The 23,981-nt window shown below is 41.0% G+C and overlaps 2 protein-coding genes across 3 annotated transcripts in view; both read right to left on the reverse strand.

Moving 5' to 3' along the window:
* The window catches only part of LOC121628724 (NACHT, LRR and PYD domains-containing protein 12-like), a 2,607,341-nt gene that overhangs the window by 1,190,986 nt on the left and 1,392,374 nt on the right, over window positions 1-23,981 (reverse strand). The window lies entirely within an intron of this gene.
* On the reverse strand, window positions 242-22,754 carry inhbaa (inhibin subunit beta Aa). Of its 2 annotated transcripts, XM_041968065.1 has the most exons (3): window positions 22,636-22,754; window positions 21,472-22,245; window positions 242-1,293 (listed from the first exon to the last, which is right to left on the reverse strand). In XM_041968065.1, exons 2-3 carry the CDS (start codon window positions 22,010-22,012, stop codon window positions 473-475), a joined length of 1,362 nt encoding a protein of 453 aa, XP_041823999.1. In that variant the 5' UTR covers window positions 22,013-22,245; window positions 22,636-22,754; the 3' UTR covers window positions 242-472. The 2 variants fall into 2 exon arrangements, with proteins under 2 accessions (XP_041823999.1, XP_041823998.1); XM_041968064.1 differs by lacking the exon at window positions 22,636-22,754 and having other exon boundaries at window positions 21,472-22,251.

The following is a 23,981-nucleotide window of genomic DNA, read 5'->3' on the forward strand; positions in this document are numbered from 1 at the left end:
AAGTAAAATACAATAAGATCGTAATATGTGAAACAAGTTGCATAGTTTTGAGATTTTTTTGTTCGTAGTTTTTCAGGCACCTCGTCTCTCCAAGTTCCGATCAGTCGCGTGGTGCTTGAACGTCTCAGCCACATAAATAAACCTCTCTCCCTCCGTTTGTAACAAAAATATATTAGATATTCATTTTTTTTTCTTTTCTTTTTTTTCATCTGAAAGTGCCATCAAAAGTTCCACTGACGGATTTTTTTTTTTTTTTTTTTCATTTATTAATTTTTTTTTTTTTTTTTTTTTTTTTTTTTTTTTATTATTATTATCCCAGAGAGCGACCTGGAGGAAGGCAGAGGATGGGTATAGTCACCTGCTCATCTTTCCCTCCACCTTCCATCTCCTTCATCTCTGGGTTCAGAGGTCTTCCTCCCCCTTGCCGCTTCTCTCCTGTCCAGCTCATTCAATCTGGTTCAGGTTTTTGTGTTTACGAGCAGCCGCACTCCTCCACGATCATGTTCTGGATGTCCTTCTTGATGATCTTCTGCTCGTCGTCGTAGTACAGCATGGACATGGCTCCTAACCGGGTGGGCACGCAGCACGACCTCAGGGTCTGGAAGGGGCTGTAACCCCTCATGCGGTAATGACTGATGACAGTGGAGTGAAAGGACAAAGTGGCCCCGGTGATGCTGGCTACATGGGAGGGGCACTCACCCTCGCAGTAGTTGGCGTGGTAACCCTGTGGAGCGATTATCCAGTCGTTCCAGCCGATGTCTTTGAAGTTGACGTAGAACTGTCGCTTGCAGCAGACGCGGACCTTCCCGCCGCACTCCAGGCCGCGTTTCCTGCGCCGCCTTGAGTCGCTGCCGTCCCCCTGCCGGACCACGGCCATGAGGAAGGGGCGGTGGGACTGTTCCCGCTGGTTGCTGCGTTGTGACGCATCCGAGCTTCCTGAGACCAGGACGAGTGTGGCACCAGTGTCGGCACAGAGTGGGCAAGACACCCTGAGGCTCAGCGTCGCACTCTCTGTGCTCTCCAGCAACGCCTGCACCGCCGCCGACACCGGGAAGGTGTGCCAGCCACTGCGACGGGTGTCCACAGTCTTCTCCGCCAGGAGGATGTCATCCTGTGGCGGAGACGGACGTCCACTGGGAAGACGGCGCTGCTGGAAGAGGCGGATGGTGACTTTGGCTCGGCTGCGGTTGGTCTTCGCCAATCGGAGGAAGAGCCAGACGTTGGCTTGCTCCACCAGGTTCATATCACCTCCTTCCTTGGAGAGGACAAAGTTCACCGTGCCCTGAGACTCACCTGAGAAAGACAAACAGATGGACAGAGTTAGAAGATCACCTGCTCTCTGACTGGCTGGTAGATCTAAAAAATATAAGTGTCAGGTCCAACAGATACACCATCATGTTCAACCCTGTGTGATGGTTGAGGTTTGATCCTTATTTGAATAATAACAAACTTCTCATTGAGATTAAATGACTTCTGTCGCCATGGTAACAATAATGAACGCTAATTAAATGATGCCGACTTAAATGAAAACGTGAACAGACTTTTTATAGAACCATGATCTACTATACAAAACTATATGTTACCATGACAACACCCCTCATGCTTTAATGTAACTGGTATAAAACACACTTTACAGCATGTAAAAACACACATCTCTTCTTCTGACATTGCGAAGTTCACAGAAAGACAGTGAACGCATCAGGTCAACGTGTGTGTGTGTGTGTGTGTGTGCGTGTGTGTGTGAGAGAGAGAGAGAGAGAGAGAGTGAGTGAGTGTGTGTGCATGTCTGCTGATGTGAATGCAGTTGTCTCGAACACACACTCATAATGTGTTAGCCACATCTGAGCTATAGTCATCCACACACTGCACACACTCATTATGTTACTATCACACACAAACACTTGCATGCACACACACACACACACATGCACAGGGCTGATTGGACTCTTCCTGCTGACTCGGCAGCAGCGGTCGGAGGTTTTGGAGTCAGGCGGTGTTTAAAGCAGCTAATGGTTCCCACCAGGAGCTGCGTTGTCATTACTGCAGCCCAGCATGTCTGACAAATGAACAACCCGAGCCGTTCGTCACACAGAGGTGTGTTCATGCACATCAAACATGTAAAGCTGAAGGGTGGGCAGGACCAGATTTATTTATCAGATGGTGAATTCAGGCTCTCCGTCAGCTGTTTCTGAACACTTCTTTTACGAGACTGGGATTCAGTAAGTAGACCATAAGAAAGCCACTGATGACTGAAGTTTCCAGCCACTTTTTGACTGTAAAATATTCAAATAAGAGCTGGAAGTGCCTGAGCAACTGTCCAAAACACAATTTACAATCTCATAAAAGGAGCAGAAACTTAAAGTTTTTGGCAGTAATGCTTCATGAAATGACTTCAATCATCAACAAATATCTATTTCTAATAAAAAAGTATTAAAAGTAATATTAATCCCAGTTGAAACGATCCTGTTACTTCATTTCTTTCTTTTTCAATTGAATGAATTTAAAGTCATCATGGTCGCATTAACTATTCCAGCTTTAAATGACAATAACAGAAATAAAATAGGGGTTGATTTTAGTTGTTCTTCATAATTAATTCAAAGTGAGACAGGTAATTCATAGTAGAAATATGGAGACATTGAACAGATTGACATATTAAACACCAGGTTTGTCTCCATCATTATAACTGTACTGAATGTGCAATGCTGTGACGGTTAGACGCTTCTACTCAGATCACATCTCACATACATGCATCCAGATTTGGCGTCTTTATATTCAGAATGTTGTCTGAATTAGTTTGTGATCATCTCTGAAACTGCAGGATGTTAAATTTGCAAAGACGTGATGGAAACTCCGGATTTAACCCCATTTGGTTTCCCTGCAGACGCTAAAATAAATACTGGATGCTGATCCAGATTCAAGTCAACTCTTTAGAAAATCCTGGTAATGAGACCTCAGAAAGCCCCCACCACAACCACCACCAAGGCCAAAGATGCATTTGGCTATTTTAATAAAAGTTATCATTTTTTTCCTTAAACTTGTTTTATCATCTCAAGACGAGATGGAGCCAATTTGACCAAATCTCGAAGGTGAAGTCACGTATCACCACTTTTTCATGACTCAGACATGATGCTGGAAAAATGTTTATGTTCATGGGTGTAAAAAGCAAATGACTAAATGGTGTGAAAGTCGGGTTCTTGGAGCTGCATCATACTTTAAATATGGCTTATGTAGTTTGCTTCATAGAGACTTTTGGGCCAGGCGGCAAGCTCATCATTTACCATCCACCATCATTACTTCTCCTTCCCCGTCCCTCTGTCTCAGTTACGTCTCTCGCTCGTGGGCGTTCATACAGAAAATCAAAGTCACGATTTGAGAGTTACTGAGTGTCAGCAGCAGAAATGCTCTGTTAAACGGTGTGAATGGGCGGCTTGTATGTGTATGAGGAGGCGGGCGGCACTTTAGCGAGTCCATTAGTGCCGTTCAAGCGACAATTTGGAGGCGATTATCTCACTTACATCATCATCACCTCAGAAAGAATGAAAAATAAATGCCCTGTTCATTCATCCTTTCTGAGAATAGTGTCTGTGGTGTTGTTTTAACTCCTGCAGCCCTTTAAACAAAGACATCCTTTTAGCGTTGCCTTCTATTTGGCGGCAACAGTGCTCTTAATATAGAGAACAAGCCTGGTGATGCTCGGTTTGTCTATATGTGCAGAGATAAACTAGCCCTGAATCTCTTTGTGTTTCTGAGTGTGTTCCACAAAAATAAAACCATCCTGCTTCATCAGAGGCTGAATTGACAGCTGAAAATAGTCCCAACAGGTTTTTTTTTTCATGTTTGATTAAAAACCACAGTTGGAGAAACTTCCCTACCTTTCTGGTATTTTATAATCCCTTAAATTGGCTGACAGCCTGATGAGATGCTACCCACAACCTCTACTATTCAAAGAAAAAGGATTAAAATTTCATGTCTGATGATTTTTGTTGCAATTTATGGGACAGACAACAGCAGTAGGTCATGTACAAATATTAATGTCTGAACCTGTTCTTTAAAGTATAGCTTTAGTGGTTTTCACCTCAGGCTTTGTGCAGATGTTCCAGCCTTTAAAAACCGGAGCAGGATATGCAGGTACTGTCATCTCGTAAACTCTTCCTCAAAGCCTCAAAAAGACCCAAAATTCCCCTGAAGGGACCGTTACTGTCAGCAGCAGAGTGGCAGCTGTCAGACACTCCCAGGAGGTTTTGGCTGCCCAGTTTCAGGCTGAGCTACGTGGGTCCAGAAATCCAGCCAGATGACCCCTGCTTTGGAAAACAAGCTAAATATGAAAACAAACTCTACATGATGTTCAGAGGCCACTTCTTCCACTTTGGAAAACAAGTTCTGCAAAGATCTGGTTTTGTTTGTGGATGTTTTCTGTGTGTGACGTTGATGCATGAGATTCTAGTTTCTTCTGTTTTTACAGCGAAAGACTGAATCCTATTTTGGAGCAGGAGAGTGAACAAACAGATTTCACTAAAATTGAAGGAGAAGTTAATGGAGTTTGGCAGAAGAGCATATTTGAACATTTTTCATTTTTCTCATGAACTTCTGCTCTTGGCTTAATGAAAACAATCTGGGGCATGCATCACATGATTGTCCATCACTGGGTGGAATTTTGAAGCAGGTCCAGATGCAGATTCTCAACGTTGTAACTATTAAATCATGTCAGTAATGAGCAGCTTTGGCACTGTTTGGAGCACTTTTGCGGGCACCGTTATGACCAAAACAAACATGAAAACAAAATTTAAAAGAAAGTTCTTACATAAAGTTGGAGGATCAGTGTCTACAGTGTGATCTGGTGCTGCAGCATGAAGGTTGTCAGCAGTTGTAAAGCACAAAAGCCAGAACAGGACAAACAGGGCGATGTGTCGTTGAAGTTCTCCATTGATGAAAACAAGCAGTGGCTGCATGGAATGAAGGGAATCAGTCCAAACAAGGACGATGTTGCTGTTAATTTATTTATTTATTTTTACTTAAACAGAGCAGATGAAACATGAAGTTCCAGCAGCTCCATAGAAATATGTCCAACCTCTGCAAGTCTTTCCCTCACAGCTCTTCTTTCTCCTTCCTTCACTCGCTCTGTAATCCTCTTCCATTTACAGAAGATGGATCTTTACAAACTGAAGTCTCAACAGCTCATAAAACTGATTTCTGGCTAGAGCTTTTGTGAAGGAGGAGTCTGTGTTTAAAAAAACTGAACCACATACACAGTTGTTCTGCAGAAACATATTTAATCATTATTTGCATCTATTTTCTCATCTGAATAAAACGTAACCAATAAGGTGGAGCTGGAAAAAACCCCCAAAACTCTATTTATTTCTTTCAGAAATAGCTTGACTTGATTTTAGCCGGTTGTGAACCTTTGAGAACTAATATCAATATGCACCATCATGATCAAAAGCTGTTTATTACTTCTGTCTTCTCAATGCCCAGTAAAAACCATCAAAATATCAGCTTACCCCTCAAAAGTTATATGACCAAAAGTCCAGTTTACACCATCAAAAATAATCATACATCAAGCTGAGACAGTCAAATACAAATGTTTTTACTTTGAAAAAAAAAATTACACACTAAATTTATAACCTGAAATTAATATTTTAAACATCCAGTATACAGTTTAGACCGGGGGGGGGGGGGGATCCAGTCCTCAAGATTAACTATCCTGTAACTTTTAGATGCATCGTCCAACACATCTGAATCAAACGGCTGAATTCCTTCATCCACAAGTCATTCAGCTCTGCAGAGGCCTTGTAAGAGCCACTTATTTGATTCAGGTGTGTTGGAGTAGGGATGCATCTAAACACCCAGCCTGTCCTCTTTTGGGACACCTTAATAGCGCCCACCTCCACCTGCAGAGCCAGTAGCCCTGCTCTAAACTGGGCACACAGAGACCTCTGTGCTCTTCATACATGACGTTTAACATCGCGTTCTGTGGAGAAATCATTTTTATCCTTAGTTTGGGCTTATTTTACACCTGCCATTCCAATTGCTCTTTACAAGAGTCTGAACGATCTGAGTTATTTTACCTTGTAAATATTTTATAAACAGATATTGTACATTTGCTGAAGAGAATATTTCCAGAACCTCCTTTGACTAGGGATATTTGTCATCTTTATCCCAGTTAAAAGTTTCTCAAGTAAGTCTATCATCTGGTAAACAGATGAGATCATTCCATAGTCACATGTGGAATATTCCATAGTTGCAATAAGTGACTCGGACTTTTGGTTTGTTGTTAAAAGAGCTGCTGGTTTATAAATCTTATTAAATCCTCTCTAATCCTCTCTACAAACTCACAGTGGAACGAGTCGTCGGCTGAGTAGAGATGAATTTGTGTTATTGGACACCTGAAAGTTGATGCTGGCTCTTTCAGCCATGCTACACGGACTTCTTCAACTTCTAAACTTTCTAAGGCATGAAAGCTGCCAAAAGCTCAAAACTCAAATCTTTCCTTTAAATATTTTACTAATTTAGTCTCAGTCAGCTCAACAAGGTGTTTTGTTTGTTCCTGTTTCCTCCTAAAATGTTGCGGTGAAGCAGAAGATCCATGGTCACCTTAACATCTGGAAGATGGCTCTGACTTCTCATCTGCCAGCGATGTGTCGTTACTGACAGATTTACCGAAGGCTGAATTATTTAATCAATGTCTCAAACCTTGAGGACGGAAAATTAAGACAATTTGAGCGAATTGCACCAGGGTTATATCAGATCAGATTACATATAACATGGCTTTGAGCAAAGGTTTTACCATGAGGTAATGAAATAGGTCTTAGAAAACTATGAAGGGGTGAACCTCAGGGATCTTAAAGTATGAGCTGCAGGACCCCTGTTCTGAACAAGCTCTCCAACACAGTCAGGGTGGACCTTTTCCACCATCCAGGACCCCTCACAGAGTCTTGGATATGCAACCTTGTTCAGGTCTCTATCTCCCACAATGTAGTATGACAATCAGCTGTTTAATGTTTATCAGCTCAGAGGCAGGTTCAGCTGAAGTGGGTGGAGCCTGAACTGTGACCACTAATGCTGCTGAGATGAGTGAGTGAACACACCCTCCATCCTCCTCTGTTCACCGTGTTTACACACACAAACAAACACAATGTCTGTGTGTAAATGTGTGTGTGCCACTGTGCATCACAATCCCTCCTCCAGTAGACAAGCTGTGTGTGTTTCTACTAATGTGAGAACAGACATGTGTTTACTCCATCCCCGTGAGGGAAAACGTTGACCCTGCAGATGGCGGAATTCAGTCTGCAAGAAGTGGATGGAAGTCGCAAGTCTGAACTTTTCTCCTTCTTCAACCTTTATCTGCAGCTCAGAGATTAGAAGAGAAGGAGCAGCTTCTAATGAGATTCACAGTTTGCACAGCTGTTTCTTTTCTCTGGACCTCTCTTCTCATTCTCACACTCAAAACACACAAATACCTTCTGTTTTTGTCCTGGAAGAGGCCAAATGATGGGAGAGTGAGAATAAGGCAGCTGCAGGTACAGAATCTGATCAGCGAGCAAAGACTTTCCATCCAAACATCCTGTCCTGCCTAATGACAACTTTAATCTGAAGCTGTGTCTCCTCTGCCTGCCAGGTTTATATTAAAGGGATAAGGTCTCTTCATCTCTCAGCACTGCTGCTGTGTCTCCATACTGTAAAAACATTTCATCTCAGGCCTTCGGTTCAGATCTGATGGCCAACTGGTTCCAGCACAAACAACTCAGGATCTTCTCACTCTGTCACTGTCTCAGAACAGGCATCAAAACCATCTTAACAACTTAAGACATTTGGGTTGATCCTTTAGAGAACATAAACTTCTTTCAACTTTCCTCTGGACATCACAAAGAGATATTTAACACTGAAACACTACTGTTATGAGTCTGAATCCGCTTATGGTAATTAAGTAAATTTATTGACTACAAAACTCATTTGAGAAACCAACAAAACAATTATGTAATCAGAAAGGAGGGTAATAATCAAACCTGGCAACAGTAGCAGCAGAATAGCAAGAAAACAGGAGATCACACAATATTTTGGAGAAAAGAAACAAAATATTGAGATGAATCTAACTAAGTATGATTTATTTTATTCTCTGAACACTGAGTGGCATGTTTCTACAAGCTGAAGCCACAATGATGAATCCACCTCTGAAAACAGTCCCTGTTTGTTTAAGACGACAGAGCTTTTAAAGACCTTTTAATGTGTCTTCTAGTTTTTTTTTTGTTTTTTTTTTTGTTTGTTTTCTTTTTAGATGAACATGCTTGACTTGTTTTAAATGAGAAGTATCACAGTCCAGCCTTACTTCTGTCCTTACAGTTTACATTAGGAGGGCTCAGCGGGCTGGGTCAGTAAGAATCAGTTCATCCTCATGTTTATCAGCAGCAGTTTAAATATGCTCAGAGAGGCATCGACAGAGTCCCTGCTGTGACTCAAACATGGTTCACATGTTGTTCTTATAACTTTCCAGCTACTTGAGGAGACATTTAAAAGCTCTAAGAAAGTCCAAATATTTATGTAAAGGTATAATAAACATAATTTGTTTCACAATGACAGAATAGCTTTATGTATTAAACTTTGGATAAATATAAAAAAAGTACAAAATCCTGCCTGAAAATGATGTATGCCCAAATTTTATCTGAATGTTATGACATTAAGGCTCTTCTGACAGATTAAAACATTTTGGTTTGTACTGAAACTGTTATGATCCCTATTCCGTGCCTTTAAGACTATGTGATGAGAGTTTTAATAATAATGTAAGCAGCAGCTGTTGTATCAGAAATTAGAAGAAGGTGCGTTGGCCAGGCTACATCACAAAGAAGCTGAAAGTTGCCCTAAATGGGCATTTAAATCAGTATAATGCTTATAAGAAAAATTGTGAGGAGACATAAAGGCAGCAATGCTGTCTGACCAGAGGAATGTCCTGAATGCAAAAAGAAAGGAGTTTTGTCTGTCTGAGATGCACTTTTAATAAAAAGCTTCTGTATATGGGTGGATCAAAGCTTAGAGAGAGAAGGGAAGTGCAGAGAGAAGACTGTCAAATCCAAAACAGCAAGGGAACATTCAGTGTATTAATTTTTTCTCATTTAGGAAACTAAAGTGTATATTTACTGAGTTGGGAGAAAATGTTTGCATATTGTTCTAAGATTTTTTTTAGGTGAGCCTGAAACCTTTTTCATTTGTGCTTTGTGCCATTTTCATTTATTCTTTATCAGTAACAAATATACCAATATTGGCACATTTTTAAAAATCTCTCCTTACTATTAACCCTATAATACTGTAAGTATCTTATATGAAACATACAGTTTCTAAGACCTTTGACATTGAGTTATGGTAAAAACTTTGCTCAAAATCCTTTTGTATACAATCTGATTCTTGTCTTCTGGCCCCTGGTGGGATGCCAAGAGCCAGAAGACTACCCTACAATAATTCTGACATATTAAACGGTAATAAATAGCAAATATATAAACATTTAAAGGGCCAAATGAAGACTTCATATTTAAAAAAACATAGACTTTTCTTGCATTTTTTCTTGGGTTAACTATTCAACTAGACCTTGTAGTCACAGAGCTATTTTTATTTCATTATGGCTAGGCAATTTTCAAGAAGAAGCCTAAAATATAGACACAGGGCTGAAAAGATTTATCCTGATCTCAACCAAAATATAATGGGTTTATACTGAGTCTTTGATCTGTATATCAAGTTTAATTGGCGGCATTAGTTGAATCTTGGTAACGTAAAAACAAACCATAGCCTTACTATAGCTACCTTGGCGAAGCTTAATATTTAATATTTATATTTAAAATTTAATATTTTATTAATATTTGTCAGTAAAATGCTTCCTTGGCATCTATGAAACTGGATAATACATTTATATTTTTACCATTGTACATGCATAAGAGAGTTATGAACTAGTCATAAAAATGCTTTTCCCATTCATGTGCAGCAAATCATGGATCAGACTGACTATAATGGACACCTGACTGGGATTAGAAAATAATCTGCTTCCACATGGCTTTCAGATCACATTCTAATAGACAATTAGACGCCACACAACAGGAAAAAAAACTGATGTGGTGTCTTTCGTTGTTGTTGAGGGTGGTGTTTAAGTGTTGTAGATTTAGAGTGACAGCCAGAGAAATATTAAACTAAGTGAAAGTTTAATGCCATTTAGTCACAAGTCATGATGTAAAGTCAGATCGACATGCTTCTGTCTTTCAGGGCATGGTTGGCCTTCAGATGGCATGGGCAGCAGCATGTGGAAAGACTCGAGTCAGGTTTCCATATAAATTGCCAAAGAATATGTACAGCTCTGCAGATACCTGAAGGATCTTGGAGCTCCTTTGGGCATCGTTTTGTTTGAGCATCTGTTTCCTTTTTTGCTTTTGATATCAAAGGAAACCTTGAGCAGCTTTCAGAAACTACAGGGACTTTAACTGAACAACCGTATTTGGCATTATAAACTCTACAGACCTGGCATTTATAAACCTTGTTAGCAATAGCAACGTGCTGGTGATATTAGAGATAATGCAGAATGAAGTAAGCTGTGTTTCAACAGAGGTGACAAACTGTTTCCTTGGACTGCGGTCTTGAACACAGTAATATAATAAACTCCAGAGCTTCAAATGAAATAACAGACGTGCACAGTAATGCAATGACGAGGCTCTGCTGTGGCTCTCTGGTCTGTAGAAAAGAAAACTGGTTCCTCTAAACTTCACCACTTGGCAGAAATGCAGCATCCCCGAAGCTGAATGCATGTTTTGGTCTAAGCACGAGTTTCCACTGGTTTCTACTTGTCTCATCATCAGTGTCTTTGTTAGACTTGATAAATGTGACCAATCCCATTTTCCACCAGAGGCCACGTTTCAGTAGCCCCGCTAACAATACACAGCTGCTCTTTCTCAAAAGACTGTAAACAGTGTTAGCTGTGCCATCGGTTTTGTGCTAGTCAACCTGTAGTAGATGTGTTGGACAGGAGGCCACGCCCAAACAAACCCACTGAGAATCTGATAACATTTCTAAACAAAACACCATCCCAGACCATACAGTGGTGACGTTGTCCAAACAGGAAACAAACCTGGAGGAGGAAAAAAAAAAAAGAAGAGCTCTTCTTCAGGAATGACTCTGGGAATATCTGGACTGTTACATCATTTCTGGAAGATGCTGGTCAGTCACTGAGTTTGTTGTCGGCTCAGACAAGAAACAGCTGGTGACTCATTTTAATCTTTGTCAGGCATTTGGTTACCACTCCTTCTGATTTGCATCAAAAGACAAAAACACCTCAGAAAGAGGATGAAGTTTTATGGAGTTCTTGTGCAGCAATGGGAACCTTGTTTAGCTGTGAACAAAGCTAATCATTTTGTGTCACCTGACGATTTGTGTATCTGAACAGATGCGTGAAGCCACATGCAGAAACAAACCGTGGTGCATCTAAAACAAGGCTCAGCTGCTTGTGGTGGAGACAAATCCTCAGCCAGATCAAAACCAAGATGAGGTTTGGACTATGAGCCAGAGATGCTCCTGTCTGGAATTACATTTCAGACATCTGCAACAGGGTGAGGAGGGTATGGCTTCATGTTTGATCAGCTAGTTCTGGTGTTGGTTACTCTTCATTTTCACATTGTTTCAGGAGTGTATTTATGATCAGACTGTAGTTTGTGGTACTTTTGCTGCTGCTGCCAAGCAGCAAAACTGGCTTTGGTGATTTCCAGTCTGAGCTGTAACACTGTGTCAGTTTGTGCTGCTAACCGTCCCGTCATATGCATCAGATGCTGGTACCAAATATAAAGGGGCTGTAAAGTGATTCCAGCAGTAAAAGTTGACTTCAAATTCAGCTTGAAACACAAGGACAATAACAAACACGCCAGCCGTTCCAACATCAAACTGACCTCAGCTGCTCCATCTTCTTAGAGAGCTCATCTGTCATGTTTGTTGTGGGTTTAAAAAAGTGGCATGTTTTTCATTTCAAACCACGTCTACAAACCAGATCCCTCTCTGGAGACTGTAAAAACTTAACTAAATTAGAGGCAGTGCCATCATGCAACTCTGTCTGTTGGTATTCTCAGGCAGGTTTATTTACAAAGAGATAAGATGAGATCTCCAATCTGACAAACGCGCTCATATTTAAACATGCAGATGCCAAAAAAAACCTCACCATTTCAGCCTCTGAACAAAGAGACTGCTCACAATAAGCATCCAAACGTGCATCAGATGAATTCCAAAACCAAGAATTTAATATGACATCTCTGGAGGTTTGGCACCAGTGTAAAGCAAATTCAGCTAGCATGGCTGAAGGAGAGGCCCGCTGGCAAAAAGTCATTAAAAAGCTCATTTAAGCACAAAATCTGTTCATTTCATTTTTAATAACAATCAACCATTTGATTAGTTTAGAACACGTCTGCTAAAGTTTGCTGCTGAAAGTCCAAAGGAAAAATGAAAGGTCTCATGACTTTTCGGCACCTCCGCAGTTTGAGGCTGAAGCCAAAAAAAGAAGTTACACCAGCAAGCCCAAGATCACAACATGATCTATCTTCCTTGAAAAAACATCTTCTAGGCTATTTTGGGTCCTTCTAGAAACTTCTGATATTAAAGAAGCTTGAAGATCTATTTCCTGTTTTATCTTTAACTGATGTTGAAATTCATAGGCTGAAACTATCTGAAGTTCATGGAAGCAAAGTTGGAGGTTTGTGTCCAGCTGATGCAACCACACCCAGAGTCTTTTTGCTCAGGTTTTGGTCCCCACAGTCATGTGGTAAAATATTAGCCTCTTTAGCTGCTACGTGCTAAACAGTTAATCATGTTTGACCAGGTTCTGGTGCTGCAGCCAGTTCAGAGTTTCAGTGCTTCAACAACCAGAGAGCCACAGATGCTTTAACATCCCCCCTCTAGTTAATAAAAGCAGTTAGAGAACAGTGTTAGAGAATGTTATGTGCAACACTGCCCAGCATTTCCGAACGCTGAACAGCAAGCTTTATTCACGCACACTGTTTGGAGCAGGATCTACAAACACCATCTGGTTATTATAAAACAAACAGCGACTGTTAATGCTGTTCTGCATGCCACATCGGCAGTATTAAAATATTAAACAGCAAAAAATGAAAGGAACACCAAACATATGCTATTATACTGCTATCTTATTGCACTTTTTTTTTTTGGAATAAACAAATTTAATGTCAGAGTTTTAGCCGGTCCCCATGACCCTGCCCTAGCCTTTGATGTAAATGGTTCTTCTGGACCAGCAAAGAGTTTGCATCAGTTTTTCTTAAGCTTCTGATACCAGTCGTTTCATAACCAGCTGGAACTGCTTTGGAAACAGGGCTTGTGCTCACCAGCTGGTCTCTAATGATGTCTGGCTGCTGTTTGCTGTTGAGCAGGGCATCTACCAGCATTTTTTACAGCTGCTGCTGTGGCAGAAAACAACACAATGAGAGTCAAGCAGAACAGTAAAGTTAAACAGTAAGCTGAAACTCAGTATAAAGCTCAATAAAGTTGAGGGGAGCTGTACATTCAGCCCATAATTCCCACTGCCAGAGGCACCTCGAATGCTGTGTCCACATTTCATAGATCTGTTCCTGCTTTAAGAAGGTTGGCAAGAAATAAGAAAGTTAAACCAGGTCAAGAATAACTTTTTTATCTTTATGTTTGCAGAAAAGTCTTATCAGGACTGCAGGTAAAACTTTCTTGTTAATGTAACACATTGGGAATCATCCAGTGCTACCAGTTTCTCACTGGACTCCAGTTTGTGTTTAAAAAAAGCAGGAGTCGTCGTCTCTGAGGCCGAGACGGTTTATTCCGCTCTATAACTCCCGACGATCCCTCCCCCGCTCTCACACCGTCCACCCCCTCTGTTTGAAGCGGCCGCTGCCTTCCTGTCCTCCCTGATTCCTCCCAAAGGGACGACGAGCTCCAACCATAATCACACTGCTCGCTTTGTTTAACGATTCAGATTACACGTGGGATTATAAATGCTGGATTATGGCAGATCTCCAGATTTAAAATAACTTTTAACAATGCAGATTAAGCAACAGCTACTTGAGCTTGTTTTCTGATAAATTGATGTAAGCTTATAGAAGCTCTCATTTTTATGATAATTTCTGAAATTCACTATAGTTTCACAGATTTATTCTTATAAATCAGAAACAACAGACATTAAAATTTTAAATGGTGAGTATTTATCCATTTATCAATGCTGCCTTAAAGAGTTTTTTTTTTTTTTTTTTTTACAAAAAATGCTTCCTTTGCTATTGTCCTAACTTTGTTCAAAGTTTCATAAAACTAAACTGGTGATATAACTAAGAGAAATCCCATTCCTCCATCTCAGTTTGGTTTAACTCCTGGTATCTTAAAATTATCTATCTTTTAAATAATGCATGAAGGATCAGTGACTATATGACCAAGTAGTATGATGGAAAGTGGTGCCTATATGTCATCTAATTATTTCCCCCTTTTATTTATTTATTTTGTATTTATTTATTTTTCTAATCAAGTATTTTCATCTATAATACAGTAGCTTCAAGGGAGAGGAGTGTACACATAAATTCTAGAGCCATTTTAAGGCTTTAGTTTATTTTTTGATTAAACTTTGTCCAGACAAACAGTATGTATAATCAGGTCAGACCTTGCGACGAGCTGAGGCTTCAGAGGCTGCAAACTATTTGCAGATCTGGCTGAGAAACCGTGGCTGTGAAAACCAGTAATTGTTTAGGATAATTATACAAATTAAATTTAGCAAAAATGTTTGGAAAATAGTTTGAAAATTAAAGCTGGAGAGATGCTCCAGTATTTTAATTGTGTCACATTTTTACATCTGACTTCCTGCTCTGCACAAATTTATAGATGCATAAAATCTCAGGTCACCAGACATTAAGCTTGCATTGTGTGAAGGCAGATGTCTGTTTGTATTTGGGATTGAAAATATCTTCTCTTTTTTTAATTGGTTCTTAGTCCTCAGTGCTCATCTCTTCATGTCTCTTCCCATGTCTCTTTTAAAGTGGTCACGATCAGCTGTTTTCTAGCTTTCTGTAGATCTTCCAAAGATTTTCTTTTGGCATTTTCTGCTTTGTTTTCTTTTTCTTTTCATTTTCAGTCCAGAAAAATTTGGGTTATTTGTTGTTGTTGTTTGTTATTGTCAGAATTATGACTGAAGCATAAAAAGGGACCCACTCAAGGGATGAACCAGTGTGGTTTCAACACATAACAACTTAGCAAAGAAGCAGTTTTAATTTGGATCTTTAGGCTCTTCTGTCACTGACACACCATTTCTTTAGTTGCATGTCTGAAAACAGCTAAAAGATAAGACAGCTCAACAGACAGAAAATCAGATTTCAGCAGCAACAATGTGATTCCCAAAGAGCTGCTGAGAACTTGGCATATCTCCGCATGGTGTGCAGTGCTTTTGAGGAAACTGCACTAAAAAGAGTCAAGACTGAAATGCTATCTGCAGCAGATGAAGTGATGTCCTAAAGAAATAGGAACAAATCTAACAAAGACCTGAACCAGGAGCTAAGAAATGCATCTGGGCCTTCAGTTGATCTATCTACTGTTGGTTGAAGCCTCATTAGAAATGGTCTCCATGGAAACGTGGCTGTAAAGAAGCCATTCTTAAGGAAGGATAACAAGGAGGAAAGGCTGAGGTATGTCACATGACACAAGAACTGGACTGAAGATCAGTGGAAACAGATCTGATGGAGGGATGAATCCTCCCCTGAACCCAGGCCTCAACATTATTAAAGCAGTGTGTGATCTTCTGGATGGAGAATGGAACAAAAAGGAAGCCAAGATCCAAAAAGGAACTTTGGAAAGTCCCTTACAAAGCGTGGAGAACTATTCCTGACCGCTACTAGAAATGAAGGACTGTGGGCTTCTCTAAAACTGTATCATCATAACAGTGCATCTGTTGGGGATTAGACTCAGTGACTTATTAATCCACAATTCGCTGTTATGAATAGTTTTTAATACACAATGACTTCAGTTCCCTTCAGGATCTTCTTTATGTACAGATTCTTTTCAGGCGGTTTGTGTGTGCAGCAGGTCTGCATACAATCTGTAGTTGTTTACTATTGAGTGATTCATCTTTCTAAGCGAAGAGCTCCTCTGGTGGTTGGTCACACATCAAAGCAGAGCCAAACGATGTGGTGGGATGACGACTGACACGAGCCACCCTGGGATTCAAACCAGCAGCGTTCTGCTGCATGGAAACGACCATGAACACGCCATTAGCCGTGTTGTAGATCATCATGGACTGAGTGGTAAGAGGAAAGTACAGATGATGGAGGACAGAAATAAACAGAAGAGAAGATGAAATTATTGCCAAGAAAAAGACGAGCAGAACCACAATCAAAAGAAAAGAGAACTTGGTGAAAAACAGGAGGAAGTGCAAGAAAAACAGAGGGGGGACATGCTAATTGTAGCTTATTTTCATATGAGACAGATGTTTTTGTCTTCATATCAACTGCTTTGATTCAGTTTCTTCTGGCTTGTCGGAGGTCAGAGAATCGACCTCGAGCTCGTCACTGTGTTGCCAGAATAGACCCAACAATGACCGGTTTATTCTGTCTGCCAGAGCAGCGAAGGGTATATTGAGGTTAGAAAGAGCAGCAGAAAGGGAGAGGAGGCAGATGAAAGTGGATTGTGGAATGTCGCTAATGATGTGTTCAATTAAGTTCAATTAGCCTAATTGTCCTCTGTGTGTGGTGAGAGACAGAGAGAAGAGGGGGGAAGATAAACAGGAACGGAGGAGAGGATTTTTAAACAGAACAGGCTGATGGAAAGAAAATGGCAGACAGATACATATTGTGTCAGAGCTGCTAAACAGAGGTTGACACTTCGTCTTCGCCAAGAATCCAGTCATCCCTCTGCTACTTTACTTGCCATCACAATCACCCAAAATAATTACTGAACTCCCTGAATGCGTCGGTTATTCCCAACAAAGCGCAGGACAGGCAGGGTGCAAAGTATTCTCACGGCGGGTCATGTTACATCCAGCTCATATGGAAAACAGCGAGCACATAGACGGCCTAAAATAAGCCACTGCATCGATCTGAATGTAGGACAACTTTTTTCCAAGTTTGAAAACCATGAGGATTGTCTTACATTCAAAGATTAAACCACTGCCAGTTGATGAATAGTGTCACAGAGAAGATCAAGAGCCAAGGATCAAGAATCACTTCAATAACATGATGATAAATTACATACAGCCCCAATGGAGTGGAGAGGTTCAAACTTCCACTTCTCTACAGCCCTAACCCAATTCTCCCCCTCCATTTGCAGCATGAAGGGGCCTCTTTTCTTCTCTGGGTCATCTAAAGCTTCAGGGTGGATGTAGAGAACCATTTGGATGGCAAGATGACCCCTATACAACCAAAGAAAAACTGAGTAGAAAGGTCAAGAAGAGGAATCAGGATTGGACATGCACTACCAGTCAAAGGTTACCCACTGGATTTAATGGGAAAGTTTATCCAAACTTTTGGTACTGTAAGTGGGTCCAGTTAAAGTGAATGAAAGGTAAATTTGGGTCTACATCTACAGTTTTTTGTTGTGAATTAGCACTGTACACATAAAGTTGAATTGAATTACTGTACAGTGGTCCCTCATTAATCACAGGAGTTACGTTCCAAAAATAACCCGCAACAGACGAAATCCGCAAAGTTGTCAGCTTTATTTTTTACAATTATTATAGATGTTTAAAGGCTGTAAAGCCCCTCACTACACACTTTGTACACTTTTCTCAGACAGGCATTAACATTTTCACACTTTTCTCTCTTGTTTAAACACCCTCAAAGTTCAAACCTTTGATGAAAAATAAGTCCAGTATTATAGAATAAAACCGCAGGATGCAGAACACAATGTGCTGTAAAAAAATAAATAAATAAAATCAATCAATAAATAAAAAAACATGCAAAATTGCACCAAAATAAATCCACGAAACTGTGAGGCCGCGAAAGGTGAACTGCGTTATAGTGAGGGACCACTGTATATGGAATTAGTCAGTTTAGAAATATGCATTTTTCACAGTCATATTTACATCATGTTTATATTTTACTTTGTCCTTAAATCAGCTCACATTATATATTTTTGGGGCACTGAGATGAAAAGTCCCAGTGGGCAACTTGCAGGCCACATATGGTGTTTGTACAATCCAGCTTGCTCTCTTTTCACCACATCCAATGTAATCGTATCAAAGTTGCTGCTATCTCTGAGAGATTTTGTGGAAGAAGCTTTGTTTGGTGTCACGTCCTGACACACTGAATTCAGCAAGCATTCTGAAATGTTTGAGTGAAATAACTTGATCCTAGCAAAGAGTTTGAAGAGATACTATTCTTGGACCAAGGTGCCAGAACCACTTAAAATAAATTACTAATTTAAAAAGATTCCTAGTACAGTATTAATATAAGACAAACATTCCTGTTTAGATTTGATGAGGCTCCTTCACCTACAGCTTTCATTAACATCTCTCACAACATGGAGCATTCCCACTTTCACCCCAAAAAAGGCAAATTTTCCTTCACATTCGTCCACGTTCTGCATTGATTCTGCTGCTGGAGGAGGGGTTGCCAGATCCTGTGATAAAAACAAGTTACTCGATCTATAAAAACATGTCTAATTTTAAGCGTTCATCCTGAAGAACCAGTGAAGAAATTTCATTATAATTTTATAATATGTCTACATAATCCACATAGTTTAATTTCATTCATATTTTTTTGCTTGTTATTATTTACTGATTGGACTTTATTCGGGTCAGGGTGTCAGAAGAGGACGTTTCCATAGCGCCTTATTCAGAGGAAAGTCTTAATGTCAGAGTATTTCTGTGGATGTAGCCACAGCATTAGACTGACCACAGGATGTAGCTGTCAGTATTTATTTGATGGAATCGTGGTAGAGGCATAAAGGAATGATTTAAAATATTAAAAGTCCAGGTTATCATTTTAAAGTTTTTGTTCTATGATGCAGAAAATAAATCTCTAAGATTTAAGCCTGCAGCTGAACTTTAGCTGCTCCTTTCTTTATGAAGTTGATGAAGACAAAGACAGTGGAAGGATTTAAAGTTAATTTATCCTAAATACAGCACATTTAAATCACCAAGTTTAAACTTCATCTTCTGTATTTTACCTCTGTGTTTCCTATGCCCTTTCTTTTGAATGAAAGTGGAGTCACCAGAACATTTTTGCTCAACTTTAGGAAATTCTGGTCAACTGAAGATTAAAAAGTTAATCAGCAAATGTTTTTTTTACTGAGAAAACACTTCAAGATGTTGGAAGAGTTAAAAATCCCGTCTAACAAGTGTTCCAGCCTCCTGACTGGACCCACCGTCACCAGCTCTGAAGAATGAAAGTTTTTTTTTCTTCACTCTTCAACATCTCAGCAGTGTACTTTACTGTGTAAAGTGAAGGCATTAAGGCCACGTTGCTTTCAGAAATTCAGTAAATGTGTTGGATGCAGTCGCCCGATTGTGCTGACAGAAAGGAGCTTTTTGCGGGTTTTTACTGCCTGGTTTAGTCTGGGGGTTTACAGCAGCAGCTGTAAACAGCCTCTGCTGAGCAGCAAACAGCAGCCGGAGATGGTTGGAAACAATCTGCTGAACAAAGTGAGCACTTAGCTGCTAAAGAGGAGCTGGTGGCGAATAACACGGCTCTAAAGCAGCAGAACTGGGTTCGCCTGACAGACTCAAACATCACAAGGTATTGTTAGTTTTTTACGTTCATTAGTAGCTGAAAAATCTATCAATGGAACCTTAAGTATAAATTTAATGAAGTCTATAAGAAGAATTTTACAGTTTTGCAGATTTTCTTTTTTAAATCGGGATACCTGGTCGACTGGTTGCTGCCTCGTTTGTTCATCTGGATGATTTTATTTGTAATTAAATAAGATTAAATCTTACATGTTTTTTATTCCTAAATATTCTCTGTCTCTGGAGCTGCTCGTCTTCATCAAAGTTGGCCATTTTTCTTGGCGTGTGTGCTAGAGGATCATAATGCTGCCTGCGAGACAAAACTCTGGGTCATAAATATTTTAATGTTTTGTTTCTTTTAAGAGTTTCTGAGGAGAAGTACCGCAGCTATAAAGCAGTTTTAATGCATTTAAAGGACATTGATAATGCACCTTATATCCTAACTTTGTTTCCCTTCTTCTAACTTTCTGATGTCAGCTGGGATTGAGCTCAAAGGAAAAACTTCTGAAGGGTTTTAATGAAGCGTTTTGTTGATTTCTGGGGAGAAATTGTTCAAAGAAGACGACCCTGCAGTGTTTTAAGCTGCCCGATTGATCCTCTCAGTATCATATCACTGATGTGACACATTTAATTTTAACACCGGTGTAACACAGCTAAAGGAGATCAGATCAGCTGCTTCTCACACCAGATTTCTCCACAGAGAGGAGCTCTTCAGGCAGCTTCAGATTCTTTGTTTTCTTTTCAGTAAAGCTGCTCTGTTCAGCCTGTTTGCACAGATCCAGTCCATAAAAATCTTTTCCATCTGCTGTTCCAGACTCTCGCCTACAGAAAGCCAAACTGCAGCAGCAGAGAATCCAGAGGAGGACGCAGACGTCAGAGTCCCGCCCACACCGCCTGATTGACAGGTGAGATGCTGGCAGTAGGAATTCAGCAGAGGATGATGCTGATCCAGTTTAACGTGGTCAGAGTCAAGTTTTTTTTCCTTTATTTTTACATGATTCATCATAGCTTATTTTAAATGTTTAACTATAAACATTCGGGTTTTTTAATCCTCTGGGAGAAATGTTTTTTTCTGAACTTGTGGTTTTATGTTGGTGCTGCTAAGACTGTAAAGAAAAATGGACAATTCAGCTTCGTCATGCTTCACATCATGAATCTAGACTCCTTTCTGAGAAAGGAGGCAAATTGGAGTGTTAGAAATGGAAATTATTGTTTATAATGAGGCATTTTTATACAAATTGAAAGGTCTGGGGGAGAAAAAATTAATATACACTAATTTCCCAGGACAGCAGGATGATTTGATGAAGCACCTCACTACGAGGAAACCTGCCGAGCGCAGCGACACGAGTCTGGTTTAACAGCGACTGAAAGGCGTTAAAAATGGGTGAAGCAGGTCAAAGGTGACAGTTAACACCAGAACTGCAGCCTCTTCCCTCAAATGTCTGACTCGCTGTGTTGCTACCGCCTGTTAGAAAACTGTTCCAGCACTCTTCAGCGAACACACACACAAACACACACACACAAACACACACACACACAAACAGGCGGTGACACACAAATCCCCTCTGACTATAAGTAGATAATGAGGTATTCTCTGAAAACAGCAGGAGGCAATTACAGTGGTTAGTGTGTGTGTGTGTAGGTGTGTGTGTGTGTGTGTGTGTGTGTGTGTGCAGGTGGAATTAAGCAGGTGAACACACAGACAAATAAAGATGGAGCATTTTTAAGCGAATGATTCGATCACAGCTGCGTTTTTATCTTTAACATTTAGATGGTTCTGGACTCACCAGCCTCGGCGAACGTGATGATTTCCGTTGTCTCTTGTGCATCGCCGCCATCTCCATCCCGAGCTGCCGCCACCGCCGCTCCTCCCCCTCCTCCTCCTCCCCGGCCTCCCCTCCCTCGCACCTCCTCCTCTCCCTCGATCTGCACGCTGCCGTCGTCCGCCACCCGCCCCACGTGAAGCTTGCGTAGGGCGTTGAGGAGCGCGGCACGCGGCACCGGCCGGGTGATGTTGGGCCGGGCCTGCAGGTGTAGCATGGTTAGGATGTGCCTCTTCACCGCCTCCACCACGTCCTGCTGAGCCGCCTCTTCCTCTGCCTCCTCTTCCTGCTCGTGTCCTGTCTTCCCGCTGTCCGCCACCATCAACCCATCATTTCTCCGCATCCTGGCCAGGGCACAGGAGGGGCAGTGGGAGCTGGAGGCGGCGTCTGGATCCACAGTCAGGGAATGGGGCTGGAGCTTTGACACTGGGTCCGAAGATGAGAGGCAGCTCTGGACCTGGACCAGGAGCAGGAGGGTCCAGCTCACCAAAGGTAACACAGACATGATGGCAGGAAACACCTGATTGGCTGCTGCTCTGGATTTGAAGATGCTGTCTGATGCAGATGCACAGACGGAGCCAGAAAAGATGAAGAAAAGTGGAATTTCTGACAAAAGTGAATAAAAAATTGAGTCCTTCCTTCTTCTGCCTTCTCTCTGTCTTACTGTCTTTGTCTTTCTCTCTCGTCCTCTCCTCAGAAGTTTGGAAGCTGCAAAGTTCAGCACAGCTCGCAGTCCACCTGCGAAACCGAGGGAAAAAAAGCTGTAAAGGAACGAGAGACAGGACGAAACCAAAAAAAAAAAGAAGAAAAAAAAAAGAAAAAACACAACGGCGAGAGAGAAAATGAGTAATCCTTATCTTTTTTGTCAGGGACAGATGGCTGCAAAATGTGGAGGCGTCACAAGAAAGAAAGAAAGAAAGAAAAAAGAAAGAAAGGACAAGAAAACCAAGAAAATAAGAAGAGGAAAAACTCTCAGATGTGATGAATGGATGAAGGAAAAAGTGGTGCAGGAGGATCCTTGTTCCCGGGGTGAAGTTGCGCAGAGTGTGTGTTCTGAGTGTGTGTGTGTCAGAGAAGCAGTTGGACTAAGTTATCCCAGACGAAGGGAGTTCCTCTCTCCCTCTTTACCTCTGTTGCTCACTCCCTCTATCCCTCTGTGAGAGTTGAATGCGTCCTCTCGTTCACCAGTTGAATGGTTTTAGCGAAGTGGGCTGGACTCCCTCTCTCCTTCTCGCTCTCGTCTTTCTTTCCCTCCCTCTGCTGCTCTCCTCTCTCTCGCCCTGGTAGCCTCCTACCATAATTATACCTCCCTCCTCCCTCCATCACTTGAGTCTCCTCCCATCTCTTACAGTGAGTCATAGCACTTTTATCTTCTCTCTCCCTCTGTTTGGCTGTTAATGGAGCAAAGCTGGGAATCCTTTATCCCTCCTCCTCTGCCCTCCTCCCACGGTCGGCTGTGAATGAGTTACGTATTAAGGGGAAAAATCTAAGATGAACTGTGACTCTCCTTTCCATCTGGTATCTGTTTAACTGTCTATCAATCAGTCATTCTGTCTGACACTCTGCATGTGTTTTGTCTGGTTGCTCCAATCAACGCTGTGTCATCCACTTCGTCCTCTCACCTTGTCGTGTTGTGGTGAGGATTCCTGGTGACTTCCCTACAGGCCGAGCACGGTTCCTATAACCGATCAAGTCTGTTGATTAATCCTCTGATCAACAGTCGATGCTGTTATTACTCTTCTATTAAAGGCTCCACAACTCCGGCACCACCCTGAGACAATGTGTTCGCATTTAAAATGATAAGACTTGCACGCCACTCGCTCCTCACCAAAGAGAATAGAGGCTGGTCCAAGTGCTGGTGTTCATGGAAACTTTTACATACCTTGTTCATATGGCTGTCCTATAGCAGCCCCATCTACCATGAGTTGTAGAGGTTTGGGGTCTAAACGTCAAACAAGACCAGAGTTGAGTGGTCGTAGTTGGTTTAAACCAAGCGGCTACTCCATGTGCTGAAAAATTAAGCAAATGCATGAAAATAGGCCCATAAAACAGAATCCAGAACCAAACAACAGAGTTTCATCTTAAAACTTTATGAACAAAAGTATCATGTTTACAAACCAAAAGGTTTTGGTTTTGCATAACTGATTCCTGCTGTCGTGAGAGCTGTATGGGGTTTAACTGGGACATTAACTTAGATGTTTAAATTCTGTCATGTTTAAAGAAGATATTTAAATAGATGGATACTTTTATTGATCCCAAAGCTGGGAAGGGGTTTCAGCAGCATGCATTGGTGCAAACAATGGCTCAGATTAACAAACAAAACAAAGCAGCAAAACAAACACCAAATCTATATACCACATAATAAATACTTAATTAGGAGTCTGCTATCCAATGAAGTGTCCTCATGTCAGATCTATAACCCCAAAAAACAAAAACAGGCTTCAGGACTGATGGTTGACATCATGTTGGGATAG

Source organism: Melanotaenia boesemani, chromosome 18, assembly GCF_017639745.1.
Source record: "Melanotaenia boesemani isolate fMelBoe1 chromosome 18, fMelBoe1.pri, whole genome shotgun sequence".
Lineage (NCBI taxonomy): Eukaryota > Metazoa > Chordata > Actinopteri > Atheriniformes > Melanotaeniidae > Melanotaenia > Melanotaenia boesemani.

What these genes read in the sequence shown, in the direction of transcription:
- inhbaa (XM_041968065.1), bottom strand. Translation starts at nt 22,012, where the DNA reads ATGTCTGTGTTACCTTTGGTGAGCTGGACCCTCCTGCTCCTGGTCCAG. An exon ending in CATCACGTTCGCCGAGGCTG is followed by an intron (nt 1,294 to 21,471) that starts GTGAGTCCAGAA and finishes TGTCTTTCTCAG; the next exon opens with GTGAGTCTCAGGGCACGGTG.